Here is a 23697-nt window from a genome sequence, read left to right on the forward strand (position 1 = left end):
GGCTCAAGGTAGGTCAGGGCAGGAGGGGGCTTGAGGGTGGGGTCGCTGGGCAGGTGGGGAGGAGGGGCGTCACCCTTGGCCCCCCTCCCCCCCCCCACAATATTGGGTCCCTTGTTCAGGCACTAAACGACAGGACCGTCGGCCACACAGGTAACTGCGGCTGTGATGGGAACAGGCGCTTAATTGGGGGTTAATTACCCTGTTAAGGACCTCAATTGGCAGCGGGACGGGAAGGTTCACAGGCCTTCCCGCCTCAGATTGAATTTCGGCAGAGGGGGATGGTGGTTGGGTTGCCACACCTCCCAGCCACCATTCCACCTGATTTTAAGCTCTCCCCACCTCCAAATCTGCCACGGCGGCAGCATAAAATTCCACCCAAGGTTGTGAGCCTTCATAAATATTAAACAGCCATTAGGGAGTGCCTGTTCCGTGAGGGAGGATCATTTTTCGCATTCGATACATGTAATTTTACATAACATTCAAAACTATCAGCAAGGGTTGAGTAGTTGGTAATTTTTCCATATCTTACAATAATTAAATTACCATCAAGGAGGTTGAATGCCATAGAGAACAACCTGCAGCACCTTACTACAAAATAGCATCCTAAGGTGCTTCACAGAGGGAGAAAGGATTGGATACCAAGCCTATGCGGGCAACTAACAGAGGCGACCAAAGGATTGGTCAAACAGATGGTTTTTAAAGGAGGCTTTTAAGTGAGGGAAGAGGCAAGGGGCTGGATTTTTAACCATAGGCGGACGGGACCCGCATCCGCCTAGCCTGGGGATCCGACCTGCATTTTACGGGTCCCCGGGCTTTAACTGTCCCAAGGCAGGACTTCCACCCGCTTGAGGGAAGAGGTCCCGCCTCAGTGAGCTGCCAGCCAATCAGCGGGCCGGCAGCTCTTAGTCCCAGCAGCACCACCGGGAGCGGTGACCACTGCTAGGACTGCATCCCAGTCGACACCATGGAGCCAGGACTTCAGATAAGTTAGGCTTGCCTCGCCGGGGGGTGATCGGTCATGACGGCGAGGCAAGGGCAGTCGTTTTGGGCGGGGGGGGGGGGGGGGGGCGTCTTGCGTCCCAGGGGTGGGTTGGGAAAGGGGGGGGGGGGGGGGGAGCAACCCTCAATCGAGCACCCTGTGCCCAACTGTCATGGCAGTCCCCCTCCACCCCGCGGGAAGGCCAGCGGCTATCGCTGGGCAGCCTTTCAAGGCCCCAGTACGCCCGCTTGCCACAGGTGAAATACCCGTGGAGGCGGGCAAGGGCCCTTAAGTGGCCACTTAAGGGCTTTGATTGGCCTCGGGCGGGCTATTTCCCACACTTCCCCCTCCCCACCCACCCCATCCACCCTGCCTGACTGCCATAAAGTTGGCCGGAGGCGGGAGCAGGGAGAGAAGGCCTCCCGGAGCCTCCCGCCCAATTTTGCGCCACCATCCGACCTGCTAGGGCGGCGTAAAATTCAGCCTAAGTAGAAGTGTTTAACAGGGGAAGGGGGGTACGGGGTAAAAGGGGTGATTCCAGAAAGCAGAGCCAAGACGTCACTAGCGGTAGAACATCATTGCTGTAAAAGCCAGACTCAGCAGACCAAAGAGCATGTATGACAGAAGATATCAAGAGGTAGGGTAGTGCTAAATTGTGAAGGAATTTGTAAATGATGACAAGGATCATTTAACGCACTGGGGAACTGGAATTCAGTATAGGTCAGCAAGGATAGGGAAAGAAGGATTTTAATACCAACTAATGTAAAAGTACTGTTTCTAGGAATGAAAAATGATCAGCAGAGGCATGCAAAGAAGGGAATTGAATCAACACAATGAGATAATGAAGAAACATGGGATTCACAGTAGTGGGACAAAGTGGAAACTTTAAAATACAATTAGATACAAAGTTAGGCGAGTTATTATGTTAGACAGACAAGATCAATCAACCTTTTCCCATCTTTAACATTTTTAGTTTTCTTGAAATGGGCTTCTTTAATCCTTTTCAATTCTGTGCAAATGGAAGATGGAGAAATGAAGAAATACAGCGTGATTCGTGAGAGTATGCTATTGTTTTCCAGTCAAGGAGCGCTATTTATTTTTCTTTATTGCACTATGATCATGTCTTGAGTAAGATGGGGAGGAAAAATCAGGTGTGTTAAGAATATACAAAGCCATTAATATGTTAAAACAATGATCAAAGACATGAAAGTTAAAACACCAAAAGAGACAAATTATTAATTTATAAACCTACAAGCTCCAGTGAAAATTGGCATTTAATTTTTAATGTTAATCTAGCAAAAGAATTTTTACATTTTTACCTCTAAACTCATGAAGCTTCCGTCATGGGCAGCACTGACTTGAGGTGAAGGCTCAAACCATTCGCAAGACTGTCCAAGTAGGTTTTTCAATGTCCTCACAGATGATACAGTTAAAGCACCAGAACAGCGAGCCAGAATGACTGCATTGTCAGCCCACCAGTTTACATCACAGAGGGGATAAAATGATGATCTGTCTAAAGGACAGAGAATTATATAAAAGGTAATGTTCTTCCAAGATCATTATACAAAGCAACAACGTAAACCATTCAGACAAGTGTGAGGGAATCCGCAGTTGTGTGGGACTAGTGGCAGAGCATGCAAAAGCTGAACAGATAACTTGTCGAATGTTCTGTTAGGTGCACTGACCCTGGTTTGAAAGCTTGTTTATTTTTGAGACAAACCCGAACTGAAACTGAAACCCCCAAAAAATGTACAAAGCCATCCAAGCTCAGGTCACACAGGGATGGAATGCAGGAAGGCTGAATAAAGTGAAGGCTGGATCCAGGAGCTGTTTCTGTTACCTAAGATAACTGATTAAGCAGATCCAGCCATACAGTGCACAGGGCTGTCACTAAAGGGCTCCGATAAAGGCAATACTGGTGTATCCATGCCATCAAGACTGTTGTGAGCAGAGCCAAGGAAGTGCACCATTTTGCTAAAGACCATACTCATGGAGTTCAGGTTGAAGGGGAACTGCTGTCGGATGAGAACTGGCGGCTGCACTTGGAAAAAAGTAACTGGAGATCTGCCTGACAAAGTTCAGAGCTTTGAAAAACTTTATGGCTGTAACTGGTGCCATATATGCTGAGTGGACTGCCCAGTAAATCTGAGAGATCCATCTTTGCTGTATCTGATAGTTAATGTGTAATTTGTAATACATATATTGACTGTTATTTGTCTGTTAATTCATGTTTAATTTGTGTCAATTTTGGCTTGAATGTTAAAATAAAAGTTATAAAAGTGAAATCTTGTCCTTTCTGTTATTTTCATTGGGGTTGTTAAATAAATTTGGTTCTTTTGGTTTGTTGATCTTCACAGGCATCATAACAGAAGATTAAACAAATTCTTAAATACAAGCAAAGAAAATTTAATATTGAAAATGCTTTGCAGGCAAGGTAGCAACTGTGGGTAGATACTGCAAGATCTGCTGAGTGTTTCCAGTATTTTCTTTTTATTTCAGATATCCAGCATCTGCAATATTTTGCTTTTTATTTAATTAGTAGATCCCTACAAATATTGGACAGAAACTACTCCATTATTCAGGACATTTCATACCCTTTATTTTCTTCCTTTTCTCCATTGATTTCGCCCACTCAGGGTTAATGGCATCAAATCCATCCTGGAAAAAAGCATGCATATTTTTACGTTCTGAACATGAATATTCATCCAAGAAAAGGAACAAGTTTTATACCAAGGAACAAATCATAAGTTTTGCTGTCTAGTTACTTTTATTTTAAAACAAAGAGAAATAGTTACTATTTTTATAATAATTAAACCATAGCACTTGACTGAGAGTTACTAAACTATTTAATAGCCATTGTGCCTATCCTGAGAATGGAACGGTTTTCTGAATAACATGAAGTGGTCTGAATTAATTGTGCTAACTAATACAGAAATAAATGGCAGAGGTAAGGAAACCCAGTTTGCAATGAAGGTTTAACTGACATAAAAGAGATCAGTGGGTCCTATATATTGCATGATTACCAAACCTAAAAGCCACAAGTTGTTTAATGTTAAGAAACCCCATATCTCCAATATGTGTTATTGTGTTAAACAGCAATTTATGAGTCTATATGTTAACAGTAATAAACCCAGAGAGCGAGCAGAGCAACAACTGAAAACTTACTCATTCTCAGCTTATGGGTATTGTTATATAGGGCTGAAATTTATACTCCTTGCCCGTGCACACATCTCGAAGTCGCCGCGATATTAAGTACGGCAGCTCATTTAAATAGCCAGGGTGGACCACCCCCTCCAATGACGTGGAGGGGATGGGCTGTCCGTCCCCACCAATGGCGTTAGCTGCCAATGCGCAGGCGCTGACGCCATTTTTAATGGGCTTTAAGCCCTGCCGTTCAATTTAAATATTTAAAGATCATTGATTTGTATAAAATTAAATAAATTTATCTTGCCCCTCTCCTACCCCCCCCCCACCCCAAATAACCATAGGATTCATTACTTGCCCTCTCCCCGCCCAAAAAACATACCTTGTCCACCTGACCTTCCCCCCACAAAGTGTATAAACTTTACACTATAACCCTTCCCACCATCCCCTACACCAATGATATCACCTCTTCCCACACTGAGAAACTTACCTCCTCCCCCCTCTCCACCTGTGTTCTGCCTCTGTTTCCTAAACGGAGATCCAAAGGCGTGGGAGTGCCAGCCAGCGGCACGAAGATCGCACCAGCGCAGACGGCAGGAATGCAAGTATCATTAATTCATTAAGTTAAATTTATTTAAATATGTTAATGATGGTCCTGTCGCCGAGCAGCCGGGGGGGTGAGGGCGTGGGGGCCCTCTCCCGGAGGAATTTTCTGGCCCCACCTCCCCCGCCCGGGGGTCTGTAAAATTCAGCCCATAGTCCGTAATTCTGTGTTCTGAAGTAACCAAGTTGCCACATTTAAATAACTTTCTAAAATTGTTAAAAATTAGTAAAATGAACTTGAGAAAGAGAAGAGTAACGGAGAAAAAGCAGCAGGAGAGGAGAGTATTTAAAAAGCGCGCCAGAACCTCGGAGATTCAGAGAGAAGGAGCGGGAGGTTCGACGGCAAATCAAAAAGTGGCGTCACAATCAACAGAGTGTGCAGGGAAACAGAACACAGTTCGGGGTGAGTATACCGGTAAGCTTTTAATATATATATATATATATATATATATATATATATATATGTATTAGTTCAAATTAGGAGCTGGGTAATTAACATTTTTTCAATCATGGTAAGTGTTATAATAAGAGTGTAAACACAGAGCAGGACGAGAAGTATTTATTACAATTGATTGTTTAAACAGGTACTTTTAATTTAATTTAATTCAAACATGGCATCAAACATCCAAATATTTAACATGCAAATTAATTAAATAGAATAGAGATGGCTGGGCAGGCGATGTGTTGCAGCTGTAGTATGTGGGAGCTGGTGGATGCTGATGCGATCCATAGTGGCCACATCTGCAGCAAACATTGGCTGCTCGAGGACCTTCGGCTCACAGTTGATGAGCTGGACTCTGAGCTGCGGACACTGCGACACATCAGGGAGGGGGAAGAGTTACCTGAACACTGTTTTTCAGGAGACAGTCACACCCTTAGATTAATTACATCCAATTTGGACCGTGGTCAGGGACATGAGGGTGAAACTGCGAATGAGGCAGGTATGGGGATCCAGAATTTAGCTTTGGAGGAGCCTCAGCCAGTGCCCTTATCCAACAGGTACGAGGTTCTTGCTCCTAGTGTGGACGAGGGTACAGACTGCAGGGAGGATGAGTGAACTGACCACAGCACCGTGGTTCAGAGTGCCATTCAAGTGGGGGGAAATAAAAGAGAAATGTAGTAGTAATAGGGGATATCATAGTTAGGGAAATAGATATAGTTCTCTGCAGGAAAGACAGGGAGTCCCGAAGGCTGTGTAGCCTACCTGCTGCCAAGGTTTCTTCTGGGCTGGAGAGGAACTTGGAGTGGGAGGGGAAGGATCAAGTTGCCGTGGTCCACGTAGGTACCAACGACATAGGTAGGACTAGGAAAGAGGATCTGATGAGGGACTATGAGCAGCTTGGGGCTAAATTAAAAAACAGAACCTCAAAGGTAATAATCGCCAGATTACTACCTGAGCCACGTACAAACTGGCTTAGGGTAAATAAGATTAGAGAGGTAAACGCATGGCTCAAAGATTGGTGTAGGAGAAATGGGTTCCGATACATGGGGCAGTAGTACCAGTACTGAGGAAGGAGAGAGCTGTTCCGTTAGGATGAACTTCATTTGAACCATGCTAGGATCAGTGTCCTGGCGAATCGTATAACTAGGATTGTACATAGGACTTCAAACTAATAAGTGGGGGCGGGGGGGGGGGGGGGGGGGGGGGGCAAGGATTCAATTGAAGGGAAGTTTAAAAAAATCAAAAAGAAACGAGAGAGCAGAGGTGCAGGGAAGTGAAGAGGTGAACGGTAATCAAAGTGTGACAGGAAGGGACAGAAAATATAAGCAGAAGAGTACAGCAGAAATTAGAACCAGAATGAGTAATAATGGTAAAAAGTCAAAGCTTAAGGCTCTTTATCTGAATGCACGCAGCATTTGTAACAAGATAGATGAGTTGACAGCACAAGTAGAAATAAATGAATACGACTTGATAGCAATTACAGAGACATGGTTGCAGGGTGACCAAGACTGGGAACTCAATATTCAAGGATATTTGACGTTCTGGAAAAATAGGCAAAAAGGAAAAGGAGGTGGGGCAGCTTTGTTAATAAAGGAAGGTATCAGTGCGGTGGCGAGTAGTGATATAGGTGCAATAGATTGTGATGTGGAATCATTTTGGGAGGAAAAAAGGAATAGCAAGGGGAAGAAGTCACGGGTGGGAGTCGTCTATAGGCCCCCAAAGAGTTGCCTCACTGTAGGACAAAATATAAATCGGGAAACAATGGAGGCATACAAGAAGGGTGCAACAATTGTCATGGGTGATTTTAATCTGCATATTGACTGGACAAATCAGATTGGCAGAGGTAAGGTGGAAGACAAATTTGTAGAATGCATCAGGGATTGTTAATTAGAGCAATATGTTACAGAACCTACCCAGGAACAGGCTATTTTAGATCTAGTAATGTGTAATGAGGTAGGATTAATAAAAGATATCGTAGTTAAGGATCCTCTGGGGGGTAGCGATCACATCATGGTAGAATTTCAAATTCAGTTTGAGGGTGAGCAACTCCGGTCTCAAACCAGTGTCCTCAACTTCAACAAGGGCAATTACGGCTGAATGAAGAAAGAGTTGTCTAAAGCGGGCTGGGAAAATAGACTAAGGGGGAGGTCAGTTGGTGAGCAGTAGCAGACATTTAAGCAGATATTTCATAACACTCAGCAAAAATTTATCCTGGTCAAAAAGGACTCGATGATTAACAAAGGCGGTCAAGGAGAGTATCCAATCAAAAGCTAAGGCATACAAAGCAGCGAAAAATAGTGGGAGGCCAGAGGATTGGGAATTTATTTATTTTATTTTTTTTAGGAACCAGCAGCGGATGACTAAAAAACTAATAAAGAGGGAGAAAATTGATTATCAAAGTAAATTGGTAAGAAATATAAAAACAAACAGCAAGAGCTTCTACAGCTATGTAAAAACAAGTAGCTAAAGTGAGCTTGGGACCCTTGGAAGATGCGACTAGAGAATTGATAACGGGGAACAGGGAAATGGCAGATAATTTAAACCAGCAGTATGCGTCGGTCTTCACGGTGGAGGACACTATATCAGATATCAGATAGGCAAGGAGCTAATGGGAGGAAAGATCTTGTAACAGTCTCTAACACGAGGGACAAAGTATTTGACAAACTAATGGAATAAAGGCAGACAAGTCACCAGGACCCGATGGCCTGCATCCAAGGGTTTTAAAGGAAGTGGCTGCAGAGACAGTGGAGGCATTGGTCAAAATATTCCAGAACTCACTGGATTCCGGGAGGGTCCCAGCGGATTGGAAAACTGCTAATGTGATGCCCTTGTTCATGAAGGGAGGGAGACAAAAAGCAGAAAACTATAGGCCAGTCAGCCTAACCTCAGTCGTTGGGAAAACGCTAGAGTGCATTATTAAGAAATAGCAGAACATTTAGAAAAGCTTAACGCAATCAAACAGAGTCAACATGGTTTTGTGAAAGGGAAATCATGTTTGACAAACTTGCTGGAGTTCTTTGAGGATATAACAAGCTGAGTTGATAAAGGGGAACCGGTAGATGTAATATATTTGGATTTCCAGAAGGCATTCGATAAGGTGCCACATAAAAGATTATGGCACAAGATAGGAGCTCACAGTATTGGGGGTAATGTATTAGCATGGATTGAGGATTGGCTAACTCACAGAAGACAGAGTAGGGATTAATGGATCTTTTTCAGGTTGGAAATACGTAACAAGTAGAGTGCCACAAGGATCAGTCCTAGGGCCTCAATTATTTACTATCTCTATGTATGACTTGGAGGAGGGGACAGATGGAGAGTGACCTAGTTGATTCCGAGACTAGGGTCCTTAATCTTAAAGGAAACTACAAAGGTATGAGGCGCGAGTTGGCCATGACAGATTGGGAAATGTTACTTAAAGGGATGACGGTGGATAAGCAATGGCAAACATTTAAAGAGTGCATGGATGAACTGCAACAATTGTTTAGCCCTGTCTGGCGCAAAAGTAAAACGGGAGAGGTAGCCAAACCATGGCTTACAAGGGAAATTAGAGACAGCATTAGATCCAAGGAAGAGGCATATAAATTTGCCAGGAAAAACAACATACCTGAGGATTGGGAGCAGTTTAGAATTCAGCAAAGGAGGACCAAGGGATTGATTAAGAAGGGGAAAATAGAGTAAGACAGCAAGCTCGCAGGGAACTGACTGTAAAAGTTTCTATAGGTATGTGAAGAGAAAAAGATTGTTGAAGACAAATGTAGGTCCCTTACAGTCAGAAACAGGGGAATTTATTATGGGGAACAAAGAAATGGCTGACCAACTAAATGCATACTTTGGTTTTGTCTTCATAAAAGGAGGACATAAATATCATACCAGAAATGTTGGGGAACACAGTGCTTAGTGAGAGAGAGGAACTGAAGGAATTCAGTATTAGTAAGAGAAATGGTGTTGGGGAAATTGATGGGATCAAAGGCCGATAAATCCCCAGGGCCTGATGGTATGCATCCCAGAGTACTTAAGGAAGTGACCCTAGAAATAGTGGATGCATTGGTGGTCATCTTCCAAGATTCTATAGACTCTGGAACAGTTCCTACAGATTGGAGGGTAGCTAATGTAACCCCACTATTTGAAAAGGGAGGTCGAGAGAAAGCAGGGAATTATAGACCAGTCAGCCTGACGTCGGTAGTGGGGAAAATTCTAGAGTCCAATATCAAAGATTTTATAGCAGAGCACTTAGAGAACAGTTGTGTTCCCCAACATTTCTGGTATGATATTTGTGTCCTCCTTCATGAAGACAAGAATCGGGCAGAGTCAGCATGGATTTACGAAAGGGAAATCATGCTCAACAAATCTACTAGAATTCTTCGAGGATGTAACTAGTAGAGTTGATGAGGGGGAGCCAGTGGATGTGGTTTATTTGGACTTTCAGAGGCTTTCGACAAAGTCCCACATAAGAGATTAGCGTGTAAAATTAAGGCGCATTGGATTGGGGGTAGTGTATTGCGATGGATAGAAAATTGGTTGGCAGACAGGAAACAAAGAGTAGGGATAAATGGGTCTTTTTCCAAATGGCATGCAGTGACTAGTGGGGTACCGCAGGGATCGGTGCTAGGACCCCAGCTATTCACAATATACATTAATGATTTAGATGAGGGAATTAAATGTAATATCTCCAAATTTACAGATGACGCAAAACTGGGTGGGAGGATGAGTTGTGAGGAGGATGCAGAGAGGCTTCAGGGTGATTTGGACAAGTTGAGTGAGTGGGCTAATGCATGGCAGATGCAGTATAATGTGGATAAATGTGAGGTTATCCACTTTGGCAGCAAAAACAGGAAAGCAGATTATCTGAACAGCTACAAACTGAGAGAGGGGAATATGCAGTGAGACCTGGGTGTTCTTGTACACCAGTCACTGAAGGTAAGCATGCAGGTCCAACAGGCGGTAAAAAAGGCAAATGGTATGTTGGCCTTCATAGCGAGAGGATTCGAGTACAGGAGCAGGGATGTCTTGCTGCAATTATACAGGGCCTTGGTGAGGCCACACCTGAAATATTGTGTGCAGTTTTGGTCTCCTTATCTGAGGAAGGATGTTCTTGCTATAAAGGAAGTGCAGCGAAGGTTTACCAGACTGATTCCTGGGATGGCGGGACTGATGTATGAGAAGAGATTGAATCGGTTAAGATTATATTCGCTGGAGTTCAGAAGAGTGAGCGGGGAATCTCATAGAACCCTATAAAATTCTAACAGGACTTGACAGGGTAGGTGCAGGAAGGATGTTCCCGATGGTGGGGGAGTCCAGAACCAAGGGTCATAGTCTAAGGATACAGGGTAAAACCTTTCAGGACTGAGATGAGGAGAAATTTCTTCACCCAGAGAGTAGTGAGCCTGTGGAATTCGCTACCACAGAAAGCAGTTGAGGCCAAAACATTGTATGTTTTCAAGGAGGAGTTAGATATAGCTCTTGGGTCTAAAGGAATCAAAGGGTATGGGGCGAAAGCAGGAACAGTTTACTGAGTTGGATGATCAGCCGTGATCATAATGAATGGTGGAGCAGGCTCGAAGGGCCGAATGGCCTACTCCTGCTCCTGTTTTCTATGTTTCTATGTAATATATCCAAATTTGCTGACAATACCAAAATAGGTGGGAGGACATGTTGTGATGAGGACATAAGGAATCTGAAGGGGATATAGATAGGTTGAGTGAGCGGGGAAAAAATTGGCAGATGGAGTTTAATGCAGGAAAGTGTGAGGTCATGCAGTTTGGTAGAAAGAATCAAAAGGCAGACTATTATTTAAATGGAAAGAGATCCAAAAAAGTACAGCACAGAGGGATCTAGGTGTTCTTGTGCATGAAACACAAAAAGTTAGCATACAGGTGCAGCAATTAATAAGGCAAATAGAATTTTGGCCTTTATTGCTAGGGGGTTGGAGTTTAAAAACAGGGAGGTCTTGTTACAACTGTACAGGGTGTTGGTGAGGCCGCACCTCGAGTACTGTGTACAGTTTTGGTCTCCGTATTTAAGAAAGGATATACTGGCATTGGAGACAGTTCAAAACAGATTCACTAAGCTGATTCCTGGGATGAAGGGATTGACTTATCAAGAACGGCTAAACAGGTTAGGAATTTATTCATTAGAGTTTAGAAGAATGATGGGTGATCTTATTGAAACGTACAAGATTCTGAGGGGGCTTGACAGGGTAGCTATTGAGAAGATGTTTCCACTAGTGGGGGAATCTCGAACTAGGGGACACAGTTACAGAATAAGGGGACACTCAATTAAAACTGAGATGCGAAGGAATTTCTTCTCTCAGAGGGTAGTGAATGTCTGGAATTCTCTACCCCAGTGAGTTGTGGAGGTTAGATCACAAAGTATTTAAAGAGGAGGTAGATACATTTTTGAAATATAGGGGAGTAGAGGATTATGAGGAGCTGGCATGAAAGAGGAGTTCAGGTCTGGGGCATATCAGCCATGATCTTATTGAATAGCTGGGCAGGCTTGAGGGGCTGAATGGCCTACTCCTGCTCCTTTTTCTTATGTTCTAAAACCAGGACTACTTGGGGCCACAGCAGAAAGCATTGCTTCGCTTAAGGGAGAGAGATTCTTGCCAAATGACAAAGCAAAGTATGTTAATATGATTATTTTATATGCAAAAAAAGTCATGGGAATATGAAAAGGTTACTGATTGGATTGTTCTACAAAGGACCAGCATGCACTTGATGGGCCAAATGGCCCCCTTCTAATGAATATGAGTACAGCCCACTGACTCCCACAGTTACCTCGAATATACTTCCTCACAACCTGCCTCCTTCTGTGCCGTTATGACTCTGTAACAATATACAAAATCTTTCGAAAAATTAATTTTCAGTGCCAGAGAACTTTTTTTATCGGAGAGATTCAGACATATTAAACCATTAATGCTCGACTTACACTAGAAAGGAGAAGTCTCAGCATTTTCTGGAATGTTTAGTAGGTATATCCGATGTAAATACAGTAACTTAACATATTCCATGCATTTCAATGCTGAGTCGCTCGGCATACTAGCATAGCAATGCTTCCCAGGGAGCTGAGCAACTCAGACAGCAACTTTCTGATTTCCACATTTAACAGTGTATGTGCAGTCATTGGAATTTGCTGTCCAATATACTCCTTAATAATGGTGAGCACTGATAGCCTCAATTATTTTTACCGCAAAATCCGGTACACTATTATTCTATTACTAAGGTGAAACTTTGTCCATTTAAGATCATAAAATCTAATCTGTGTTTAGTAAATAACATGAATTAATTCAGTATTATATCGCTATTACATGCTGCTGATTAAGACTGACTTTGCATGCGTTCAGTACAGGGCAGCAGATGCAAATTGAACACCACCACCTGCAAGTTTCCCTCCAAGCCACTAACCATCCTGACTTTGAACTATATCGCTGTTCCTTCACTATCGCTGGGTAAAAGTTCTGGAACTCCCTTCCTAACAGCACTGCAGCGTGTCAAGAAGGCAACTCACCAGCACCTTCCCAAGGACAATTAGGAACAGACAACAAATGCCGGCTAAACCAGCGACGCCCGCATCCCATGAACGAATAAAAAAGACAATTATAAGATTATAGGTAATCTAGTACCAGTATTTTCTGTTCCTGGAAAGAATTACTGCATGTTACAAATTACTGCCTTTGTTTCTTCATAGTTGCTCCTGGGTGTCATACTAGAAGTATGATGACGAGGAAATATGCACAAATGTGCTTTTTTTAAAAGGGAGATATATAGATCATTGTGCATAGTTGGCTCCAGCATAATTAATGTTCACAACGTCCAACTCTTACTTAAGTGTCCATAAGGAAAACATCGTGGAGTATTTTAAAGCACAGCTCATTTTGAAACACAGTTTTGTATCTGAAACATAACGGTGAACCCACAATCTATTATCCGAGAACACTTCTTTGCACACATGAACATCCAAGTTTGTCTGTCTTGTTTGGGCTAAAAGCAATGTATCAGGGTACTCCATTTATATTTTGTCTGTATTAAAAATAAAGAAAATGCAAGTTTTAACCTGTATATCCTGTCTCCATTCTTTCTGTTGCCTCAAGGAAGGAATCTCCCATAACGTCAACTGTCCAGAGAAATGGATGACTGCCATGAGTGTTCCATCAGGAGACAAACTCATTTTGAAAACCCCATCCTGCAGAACAGAGCAGAAGAGGCAATACAATGGTGAAACATATTGCCATACAATACCAGACAAGGAAAACATTTTCAATAATGCTCAAATTTTGAAAATATTTGTATTAGTATATCCTTATTATTCGTTTATTACAATCTATATTTATATAGCGCCTTTAATGTAATAAAATGTCCCAAGACACTTTACAAGAGCATTGTCAAACGAAGTATGACACTGAGCCACAAAAGGAGATGTTAGGTCAGATGACCAAAAGCTTGGTCAAAGAGGCAGGTTTTAAAGGTGTGTCTTAAAGGATGAAAGTGAGGTAGAGAGTTAAGAAGGAGTAAGGAGTGCATTCCAAAGCTTGGGGCCTAAGCAACTGAAGGCACGGACACAATAGTGAAGCAACTGAAATCAGTAATGCACAAGAGGCCAGAATTAGTGCAGATATCTTGGAAGGTTGTGGGGCTGGAGGAGATTACAGAGATAGGGAGGGGCGAGGCCGTGGAGGGATTTGAAAACAAGGATGAGAATTTTAAAATCAATACATTGCTTGACTGGGAGCTAATGTATGTCAGCGAACACAGAGGTGATGGGGAATGGGACTTGGTGCAAGTTAAGATACAGGTAGCAGTTTTGGAATACCTCAAGTTTACAGAGAGTAGAATGCGGGAGAGCAGCCAAGAATAGTCAAGTCTAGAGGTAATAAAGGCATGAATGAGAGTTTCAGCAGCAGATGAGCTGAAACGGGCAAACACAGGAGATGTTACGGAGGTGGAAACAGACAGTCTGAGTGATGGCACAAACATGAGGTCGGTAGCTCTTCTCAGGGTCAAACTATTAAGTTTATTTTCTAAGTCAGAAGAGCAAGTTAAAGCTCAATTCTGATAACGCCATGAGTGATTCACAAATTAATTAGAAAAATACAAGTGAAGTCAGTCTATTACAGTCAACAAAAGGACATGTCCAACTGCCCATAGATGTGGTCACAATAAAGAGGCAGTGTATGAAAAGGTAATCATGTTTTATTTTTAAAAATTATAAGAATAAAAGAAAAATACTGCAGATGCTGGAAATCTGAAATAAAAACAAAGTGCTGGAAAAACTCAGCAGGTCTGGCAGCATCTGCAGAGAGAGAAGCAGAGTTTCAGGTCAGTGACCTTTCATCAGAAATGGCAAAGGCCAGGAATCCAATAGGTTTTAAACATGCAAAGTGGGGGTTGTTTGGTGGGGTGGGGGGGGGGGGGGGGTGTTGGTGGGGAAGAGAACAAAAGGGAAAGTGTGTGAGGGACAGTGGGCTGGAGAGATTAACTGACAAGATCATGGGCCAAAGGCAAAGAATGTGTGCTAATGGTGTGATGAAAGACAAAGCATTACTGCAGAGTGTTAATGGCAGAATAACGAGCAGCCCTAGCCAAAAGCACAAACATGAAAAAAAACAGCAGGCAGGCACATGGTGAAAAAAAGATGGAACAAAATAAAATGAAATCAAAATTTAAAAAAAAAAGGGCCAGTCATGCTCTGAAATTATTGAACTCAATGTTTAGTCCTGTAGGCTATAGCATGCCTAATAAGGTGCTGTTCCTCGAGCTTGCACTGATGTTCACTGGAACACTGCAGCTGGCCCAGGACAGAGATGTGGGCATGAGAGCAGGGGAGTATATTGAAATGGCAAGCGACCGGAAGCTCGGGGTCCTGTTGTCAGACTGAACGGAGGTGTTCTAAAGGCCTGCTTGGGTCTGCAAATTAAACCCGATCCGAGCCCAACAGAACCACATCCGACCCCGACCCGGCCCGAGTCCTTCCATTTTTTCCCCACGCCCGACCCGACCCTCAGTTAACCTACCTTCCATTTTTCACTTTGTTGCTGATCTGCACAAGCTTAAAATAACTGTGACAGAACAAACTTTCAAGCCCAAAAAGTAAATTAACAGTGGAGCCACTTACCTGAGGTTGTGATGGAGCACGTCCGACCAGGCCTGGCCCGACCCAACCCGAGCCCGAATGCTGGACCCGGAGATGCGACCCAACCCGAACCCGACACATCGTCGGGTTCGGGTCGGGTAGCCAGCCTTTAAGGTGTTCCGCAAAGCAGTCACCCAATCTGTGTTTGGTTTCCCCAGTGCAGAGGAGACCGCATTGTGAGCAGCGTATACAGTATACTAAATTGAAAGAAGTACCAGTAAGTCACTGCTTCACCTGAAAGGAGTGTTTGGAGCCTTGGATAGTGAGGAGAGAGGAGGTAAAAAGGCAGGTATTACACCTCCTGCGATTGAATGGGAACGTGCCGTGGGAAGGGGACGAGGTGTCGGGGATAATGGAGGAGTGGACCAGGGTGTTGCAGAGGGAATGACCCTTCGAAATGCAAGATGAAACTGAAAAGCGGAAAATTGCATCGGAGACAGCAGTATGAAAAATAAATGGCTTTTATCTCCACAGACATAAAAGAATCAGGAAAACAAAGTTCTACTTGTATGGTGAATCCTATCAAACCTCAGTATCATTTAACATTGTGACTGAAAGCAGGGAGACATTCTAATTCTTCCTTTTGTGACTCATTGTCAAATTTTGTTTGATAATGCTCCTGTAAAGCACCTTGGGATGCTTTACGATGATAAAGGCATTCTATAAATGCAAGTTGCTGTTGGTTCCCCATTATTTCTGGAATATTTGTGGACTCTTCTACTGTGAATACAGATACAACGTATTTATTTAATGTTGCAACCATTTTCTTATTCCTCACTAAAATTTCACCTGTCTTTGTCTCTAATGGGCTGATGTTCACTTTCACCAATATCTTTCTATTTACATACCTATAGAAACGTTTACAATCTGTTTTTTTGTCTGTTCCTAGTCTACTCTCATATTCTCTTTCCTTATCGCTTTTTTGGTCCTCCTTTGCAGAATTCTAAAATCCTCCCAATCCTCGGACTTACTCTCCTTTTCGCAACATTGTAAGTCTCTTTCTTTGATCTAATACGACCTTTAACGCCTCGTTGGCCATGGGTGGATCACTTTTTCTGTGGGTTTTTGTGACTTAAAGGAATATATATTTGTTGGAAATCAATTCTTTTGAATCTTTGACATTGCCCGTCTACCATCACATCTTTTCATGTAGCTTCCCAATCTACCTTAGCCAACTCGCCCCTCATGCCTACGTAGTTTGCTTTGTTTAAATTTAAAACCTTAATTCCAATGCAGTACAATATTTATTTTTAAGAAGCGGATAGCTTTCTTCTTTGGTTACAGTTATGAGCAATTAATTTCTGTAAACTTTAGTTGGTTTGTTTTTTAATCACTACATAATTAGTAATTGCTTTTAAAATGGCCAATCACTGTATACATGCATCTACATATACTTTGTACTGATACAATTATTCCTGCATTATGTTTTTAAAACTGTTGAGCCCAACTGAAAATATAAACTAAATGCTATATCAGCTGCTATTTCCACAAATCAAGACCATTGTGCAATATAAATATTGATGCACATTACACTGCTTATAAACTACACAGTAAGATGAAATGTTACATACAAACATAATTAGTCGTTTAGTAGTACAGAACTAGAGTATTGCTGAAAATAGACATGTTGTCGAAGCTTTTCGTCTTGGATTCATCAGGACAATCGCAGGAATAACCAATGTAAAGGAAAACAACTTATACTGCATGCGAAGAGAGTTGGTTGGCAAGTGAACTCTGATTGGTAGAGGCGTTGCCATGGCGAATGCACCAGTTTACAGTGACTGACAGTTAACCGCCATGCTTTGTTTAAAATTTAAACCAGGCAGCTCGACTCTGATTCCTCAGAGCAATGCCTTAACCAATGAACCAGTGAATGGCTGTCACTTATTTTGTTCAGCTGAAACAGGCACAATTGTTCGTACATATTCTGTCTGCAAAGAACAGGGCTCTGTATTAATATATGTAGCTTCCAGAACACACAAATGTGCCACACCGCGAGCCCTACAATCTTAAATTGGTTGTCTGCGTACTTCTTAGCACACTGTGGATTATTTAGCAAATGTTATCCAATCGCGGAATTACATCCAATCTTGGACACTGTGCTTTGAGTTTTGCAAGCACGGGCTGATCGTGCATGGCCCGTACCTTGCCCGTTGCGAACAGCAGAAGGGACATATTCTTTATTACGATCCACCAGTCTTGGGGACGTACGGCCTATATACCAAGTATCACACTGGCATTGAAATTTATACATCACATTACTCATTTGTGTGATAGGCAAAACATCTTTTTGGCCTGATGGCAGCATCCTGTCAGTGGCAAACACGACACATGTTGGAACGTGAAACAGCTAACTTTACCTGTTGCTCAAATTTTTGGGATCCATTACTCTTCCAAGGTAATTTGAGGTAGACTGCCACTTTTCAGGGCCGAAAAGATGGCCTTAGGCCCATTCATAAGTTTGCGTGATATACAGCGAGATATTATCTGATCAGGGTAGCCAATGTCACGCAGGATGTTTTTGATTTGTCCTATTTTGGCATCAAGCTTGCATGGTGAGCAAATGGCTCAGGCCCTCTTTATGAGGTTGCCAATAAGGCCAATCTTATAGTGCGTGGAATTGTAAGAATCCCAACGCGTGTATTGACCAGTGAAAACAGGTTTACAGTAGACCATGGTAGAGAACCCCCTAACAGCTTTCTCAACTAGTACGTCAAGGAAAGGGAGCAAGCTTTTGGCACCTCAGATCAGATGATTCATCCTCCAGCAGCCCTTTTTAACTTAACATATGAAACCATTGAAACTTACTAAATTATACCAATAATGTGTTCCAAACAACTAGCTGAGAAAACAGCTTTTTGGACTTTTTTTTCAGTGTTGGTCCCACCTCAAATCTAAATGGGAAAGCTGGGCAGACAGAAGGAAACAGTATTTTGAAGCTGTTTAAGATATACAGTAGTTGAAATAGAATGTGTTAAAAAAAATAAGTAAATGCAGAGGCAAGAAATGACTGAAAAGAGAAAGTGTGTTTGAAAGCAGGAGAGGGAGAGAAAACAGGGTGGGTTTGGAAAAGAGGGCAGGGCAAGAGACAGAAGACAGATGAGTGAGGGGAGGAGGGAAAAGAGAAAGAAGGGTGAAGAGGAAAAAGTGCACACCATCAGCTAAAGAGACAACAAAGGTAAGAGGAAGGAATAAAAAGGGTACAGGAGGGAGGAAGAGAAGAAAAGGAATTGGGTAAGGGGAGGAAGAAAGCAAGAGAAAGGGTGAAGGAGAGCACACAGTGGTGAGGAGAGAAAGATAAGGGTGAAATGGCGAAAATACAGCAAGGAGAAGTGTTTATATTTTTTATTTCAAATTGTTATTTTTGTAATATAAGGCTAACCTTACAGTTAAAAAGTAAAATAGCATTAATTGCAACGTTAGGGCTTATTTTACCATTGTGAGCTGAAATTTTATAAAAAGCTAGTAAAGGAGACTGGAATTTCCTTAACACTCAGTATTCTAAACGATCACATTTTCACACAATCGTACCTGCTTTGGTTCCTGTCTCCAAAAGCCTCGAAAATTCAGCATCCTTAATAAACTTCTTTGTGACTGAAAACAAAGCATAAGATACAGGTTATTAGTTGGAAATTAAAAAACATTATGCGACTTAGAAATTTTGAAAAAAATTTTGCTTTGGAATAAAGAGTTGTTTTATACATAGTTGACCAAGGAAAAGAACTTTGCCAAAGCAGTGGCAAACATGAAGTTTGACAGGATACTGGATGCAATAAAAAATAGATAGAGAAGGCACTAGAAAGGCTGGCAGTACTTAAAGTGGATGTCATCCAGTCTGGATGAGATGCATGTTGGGTTGCTGAGGGAAGCAAGGGTAGAAATTCCAGAAGTGTTGGCAACAATCTTCCAATCCTCCTAAGATACAGGGGTGAAGCCAAAGGATTGCACATTTTACACCCCTGTTCAAAAAAGGGGAGAAAGATAAATATTTAAAAAGGATAGTCAGTTAAATGTCAATGCTGGCGAAATGTTTAGAAAGGAGAACATTTACAGCCACTTTTGGACATGTGTAGACTAATAAATGTTTAAAAATCCATGCTGACTTTCAAAGAAAAATTATGCTTGATTAACTTGATTGAGTTTTTTTGATGAGCTAACAGAGAGGGTGAATGAAGGCAATGCAGTTGAAGTTGTGTATATGGACTTTCAAAAGGCACACTATGAAGTAGCATGTATTAGGCTGGTTAGCAAAACTGAAGTCCATGGGATACAGGGGGTAGTAGCAGCATGGATACAAAATTAGAATATCAATATTGAAAATAAGAATTCTAGCTCTAAACCTCAAGCATGTTTTTAAATCGGTGCTTTCTGATCACAAAAGATACACCCCATTTATTTTCATAATATCCACACCAGTCACCGTGAGAATGACTTGATCCCCTGCTGCTGCCCAATTGAATGGCTCATTGTATAAGGCTTTCCTTAACAATGCAAGCTTCATTTGGAGGCAGAAACAGCATTCGATCTCCAGTTTAAACATATCCTACTTCATTTTTACCAGTAATGCTGAATCCTGATTCTTGATCTTTAAGAACATCAGCCAGGCACAATCTAAATGGTTTTTCCACCAGTCTTTGTGGTGGATACAGATTCAATAGTAGCCTTCAGAATTGGATAAATACATCAAGAGAAAGAAGAAGTGAGGAAAGTAAGAATAACTGAATTGCTCTTTGAAAGAGCTGGCACAAACTCGATGGGCCAAATGGCCTCCTTCGCTGCTGTACTATTTGATAATTTTATGTTCTTTAAATTAATGATCGTGCAAAAGAATCAAAAGCTTCTCTAAGTTTGCAAAGGATTACATGGGATATACAGCACAGAAATAGGCATTCGCCCAACCAGTCCATGCCGATGTTTATGCTCCACTCAAACCTCCTCCTGTCTTCCCTCATCTAAATCTATCATCGTGACCCTCTATTCCCTTCTCCCTCATATGCTTGTCTAGCTAGCTTCTCCTTAAATGCATCTACACTATTCGCTTCCCTAACCACTCCCTGTGGTAGCGAGTTCCACTTTCTCACCACTCTTTGGGTAAAGAATTTTTTTCTGAACTCCATATGATTATTAATGCAATAAACAAGTTGCTTACATAAAAATGGATAGAAAAAATAAATTTTCTACTTACAGCACCTACATCATCCTCATAGTTGGTGACCTGCTTGTAGTATGGTGCACCAGAAAGAACCCGCCAGGCAGTTATTCCATAACTGGTAGCTTTAGAGACTCCTTCTCTGCTGGTTTCACAGCCTCCTACCAGCAGTAGCCTGCATCAATATAAATTCTGCCCTTAATGCAGTGTTAAAGAATTGCTTTCACATAGTTGTGCAAATAAGTACTTTAAAAAAAATTGTGCACTACCTTGTCCCTAATTAAAATCATACATTCTTAAATGGTTTTTACAGCTCCATTCCAAACAATATTGCTTGTAGAATTTCTTTAGAATTAGAATTAGAACATTACAGCGCAGTACAGGCCCTTCGGCCCTCGATGTTGCGCCGACCATCTGACCTACACTATTCCATTTTCATCCATATGTCTATCCAATGACCACTTAAATGCCCTTAAAGTTGGCGAGTCTACTACTGTTGCAGGCAGGGCGTTCCACGCCCCTACTACTCTCTGCGTAAAGAAACTACCTCTGACATCTGTCCTATATCTTTCACCCCTCAACTTAAAGCTATGTCCCCTCGTGTTTGCCATCATCATCCGAGGAAAAAGACTCTCACTATCCACCCTATCTAACCCTCTGATTATCTTGTATGTCTCTATTAAGTCACCTCTCCTCCTCCTTCTCTCTAATGAAAACAACCCCAAGTCCCTCAGCCTTTCCTCGTAAGACCTTCCTTCCATACCAGGCAACATCCTAGTAAATCTCCTCTGCACCCTTTCCAAAGCTTCCACATCCTTCCTATAATGCGGTGACCAGAACTGCACGCAATACTCAAGGTGCGGCCTCACCAGAGTTTTGTACAGCTGCATCATGACCTCGTGGCTCCGAAACTCGATCCCCCTACTAATAAAAGCTAACACACCATATGCCTTCTTAACAGCCCTATTAACCTGGGTAGCAACTTTCAGGGATTTATGTACCTGGACACCAAGATCTCTCTGCTCATCTACACTACCAAGAATCTTACCATTAGCCCAGTACTCTGCATTGCTGTTACTCCTTCCAAAGTGAATCACCTCACACTTCTCCGCATTAAACTCCATTTGCCATCTCTCAGCCCAGCTCTGCAGCCTATCTATGTCCCTCTGTACCCTACAACACCCTTCGACACTATCCACAACTCCACCGACCTTCGTGTCATCCGCAAATTTACTAACCCACCCTTCTACACCCTCATCCAGGTCATTTATAAAAATGACAAACAGCAGTGGCCCCAAAACAGAACCTTGCGGTACACCACTAGTAACTAAACTCCAGGATGAACATTTGCCATCAACCACCACCCTCTGTCTTCTTTCAGCTAGCCAATTTCTGATCCAAAGCTCTAAATCACCTTCAACCCCATACTTCCGTATTTTCTGCAATAGCCTACCATGGGGAACCTTATCAAATGCCTTACTGAAATCCATATACACCACATCCACGGCTTTACCCTCATCCACCTGTTTGGTCACCTTCTCGAAAAACTCAATAAGGTTTGTGAGGCACGACCTACCTTTCACAAAACCGTGCTGACTGTCGCAAATGAACTTATTCTTTTCAAGATGATTATAAATCCTATCTCTTATAACCTTTTCCAACATTTTACCCACAACCGAAGTAAGGCTCACAGGTCTATAATTACCAGGGCTGTCTCTACTCCCCTTCTTGAACAAGGGGACAACATTTGCTATCCTCCAGTCCTCCGGCACTACTCCTGTCGACAATGACGACATAAAGATCAACAACAACGGCTCTGCAATCTCCTCCCTGGCTTCCCAGAGAATCCTAGGATGGAATGGATTTTCCTATAGAATGGATTTTTCTGACAGTGGGTAGAAGATATTAAAAAACACAAGAGAAAATACTGCTTTTAACCTACCGTAGATACTCCTTGTAAAGTAATTCAAATTTTTGTAGAGGAAGGTAAATTCAATAACACATACTTTTACACTTGCAGCAATTACTCAGGATTGTTTGGTAGCTAGCAAGCTTTTGCAGCATTATATTTTCTCCCACAGAACATGTTACTTGTGTCTTTTTTAAGATCACTAACATACAAACCTATGAATATTTCAGACTCTGATTAGTCAAGGCGTTGCCCTGAGGAATGAACCAACGAATGGCTGAATAAAATTAAGTAAAATAATGCCTTGACCAGAGTCAAGCTGCCTGGTTTAAATTTCAAACAAAGCTTGACAGTTAACCGTCAGTCACTGTAAACTGGTACATTCTCCATGGCAGTGCTTCTACCAGAGTTCACTTGTCAACCAATCAGCAATCTCGTCTCATGCAGTACAAGTTGTTGTTTTCCCTTACATAGGTTATTCTTGCGTATTGCCCTGATAAGTGCAAGACAAAAAGCTTCGTCAACATGTCTCTATTTTCAGCAATTCTCAAGTTCTGTACTTCCAAACGACTATACTTTGAAATGTTTTAACTGAATACCAATTCTTAATGCTGGTTTATAAATTTGTTATTGCGTATGCTTGTTAACCAAACCAAAAGTAAATGTTGGAATGAAGGGCCATTTGAATTAATTTTACAAATCTATATGTTGCAATCACTGAAATTTTCACTTTTTTAGTCCGCCTTTCAGATGAGATATTAAACTGAGGCCCCTCTGCCCTCTCGGATGGATATAGACAATCCTATGGCACTATTTTGAAGAGGAGCAGGGGCATTATCTCCGGTGTCCTGGCCAATATTTATCCCTAAACCAACATCCACAAAAACAGATTATCTGGTTATTGCTGTTTGTGGGAGTTTGCTGTGCGCAAATTGGTTGTTACATTTCTTACATTACAACAGAAATGACACTTCAGAAATACGTCATTGGCTATAAAGCATTTTGAGACATCCAGTAGCCATGGAAAGGTGCTATATAAATGCAAGTCTTTTTAAAAAAAATAAGGTTCAATAGATGCAAGTTCAATACTGCACATGCAGCAAAATGATTAGAACTTGCTTTTTCTCTAAGGTGCTGACTGTGCTATTGTATATTTCTAGTATTTGTAAGTTTAAACACACTATTAGCAAGATTCCATCACCAGTACACTACAGTTACAAGTCTTAGAAACCAAAATCTCTGCAAGCAATAAGAGCACCCTCTCCTGTTGTCACTTGTCGCAGTGGGCTTTCTATTGTAGGCACTCTTTTTAATTGCAGTTTAGTTTTGTTGCTAGCACC

General features: G+C 42.0%; 1 protein-coding gene across 1 annotated transcript in view; it reads right to left on the minus strand.

Moving 5' to 3' along the window:
- The window catches only part of nbas (NBAS subunit of NRZ tethering complex), a 308007-nt gene that overhangs the window by 257562 nt on the left and 26748 nt on the right, over positions 1-23697 (minus strand). The window contains exons 10-14 of the mRNA XM_068028531.1: positions 20485-20623; positions 18831-18893; positions 13224-13352; positions 3574-3637; positions 2299-2492 (exon numbers count right to left, since the gene is read on the minus strand). Of these exons, the coding sequence (XP_067884632.1) occupies positions 2299-2492; positions 3574-3637; positions 13224-13352; positions 18831-18893; positions 20485-20623 (589 nt within the window). The remainder of the gene's footprint in view (positions 1-2298; positions 2493-3573; positions 3638-13223; positions 13353-18830; positions 18894-20484; positions 20624-23697) is intronic.

This window comes from Heterodontus francisci, chromosome 3, assembly GCF_036365525.1.
Source record: "Heterodontus francisci isolate sHetFra1 chromosome 3, sHetFra1.hap1, whole genome shotgun sequence".
In the NCBI taxonomy this organism is placed as follows: domain Eukaryota; kingdom Metazoa; phylum Chordata; class Chondrichthyes; order Heterodontiformes; family Heterodontidae; genus Heterodontus; species Heterodontus francisci.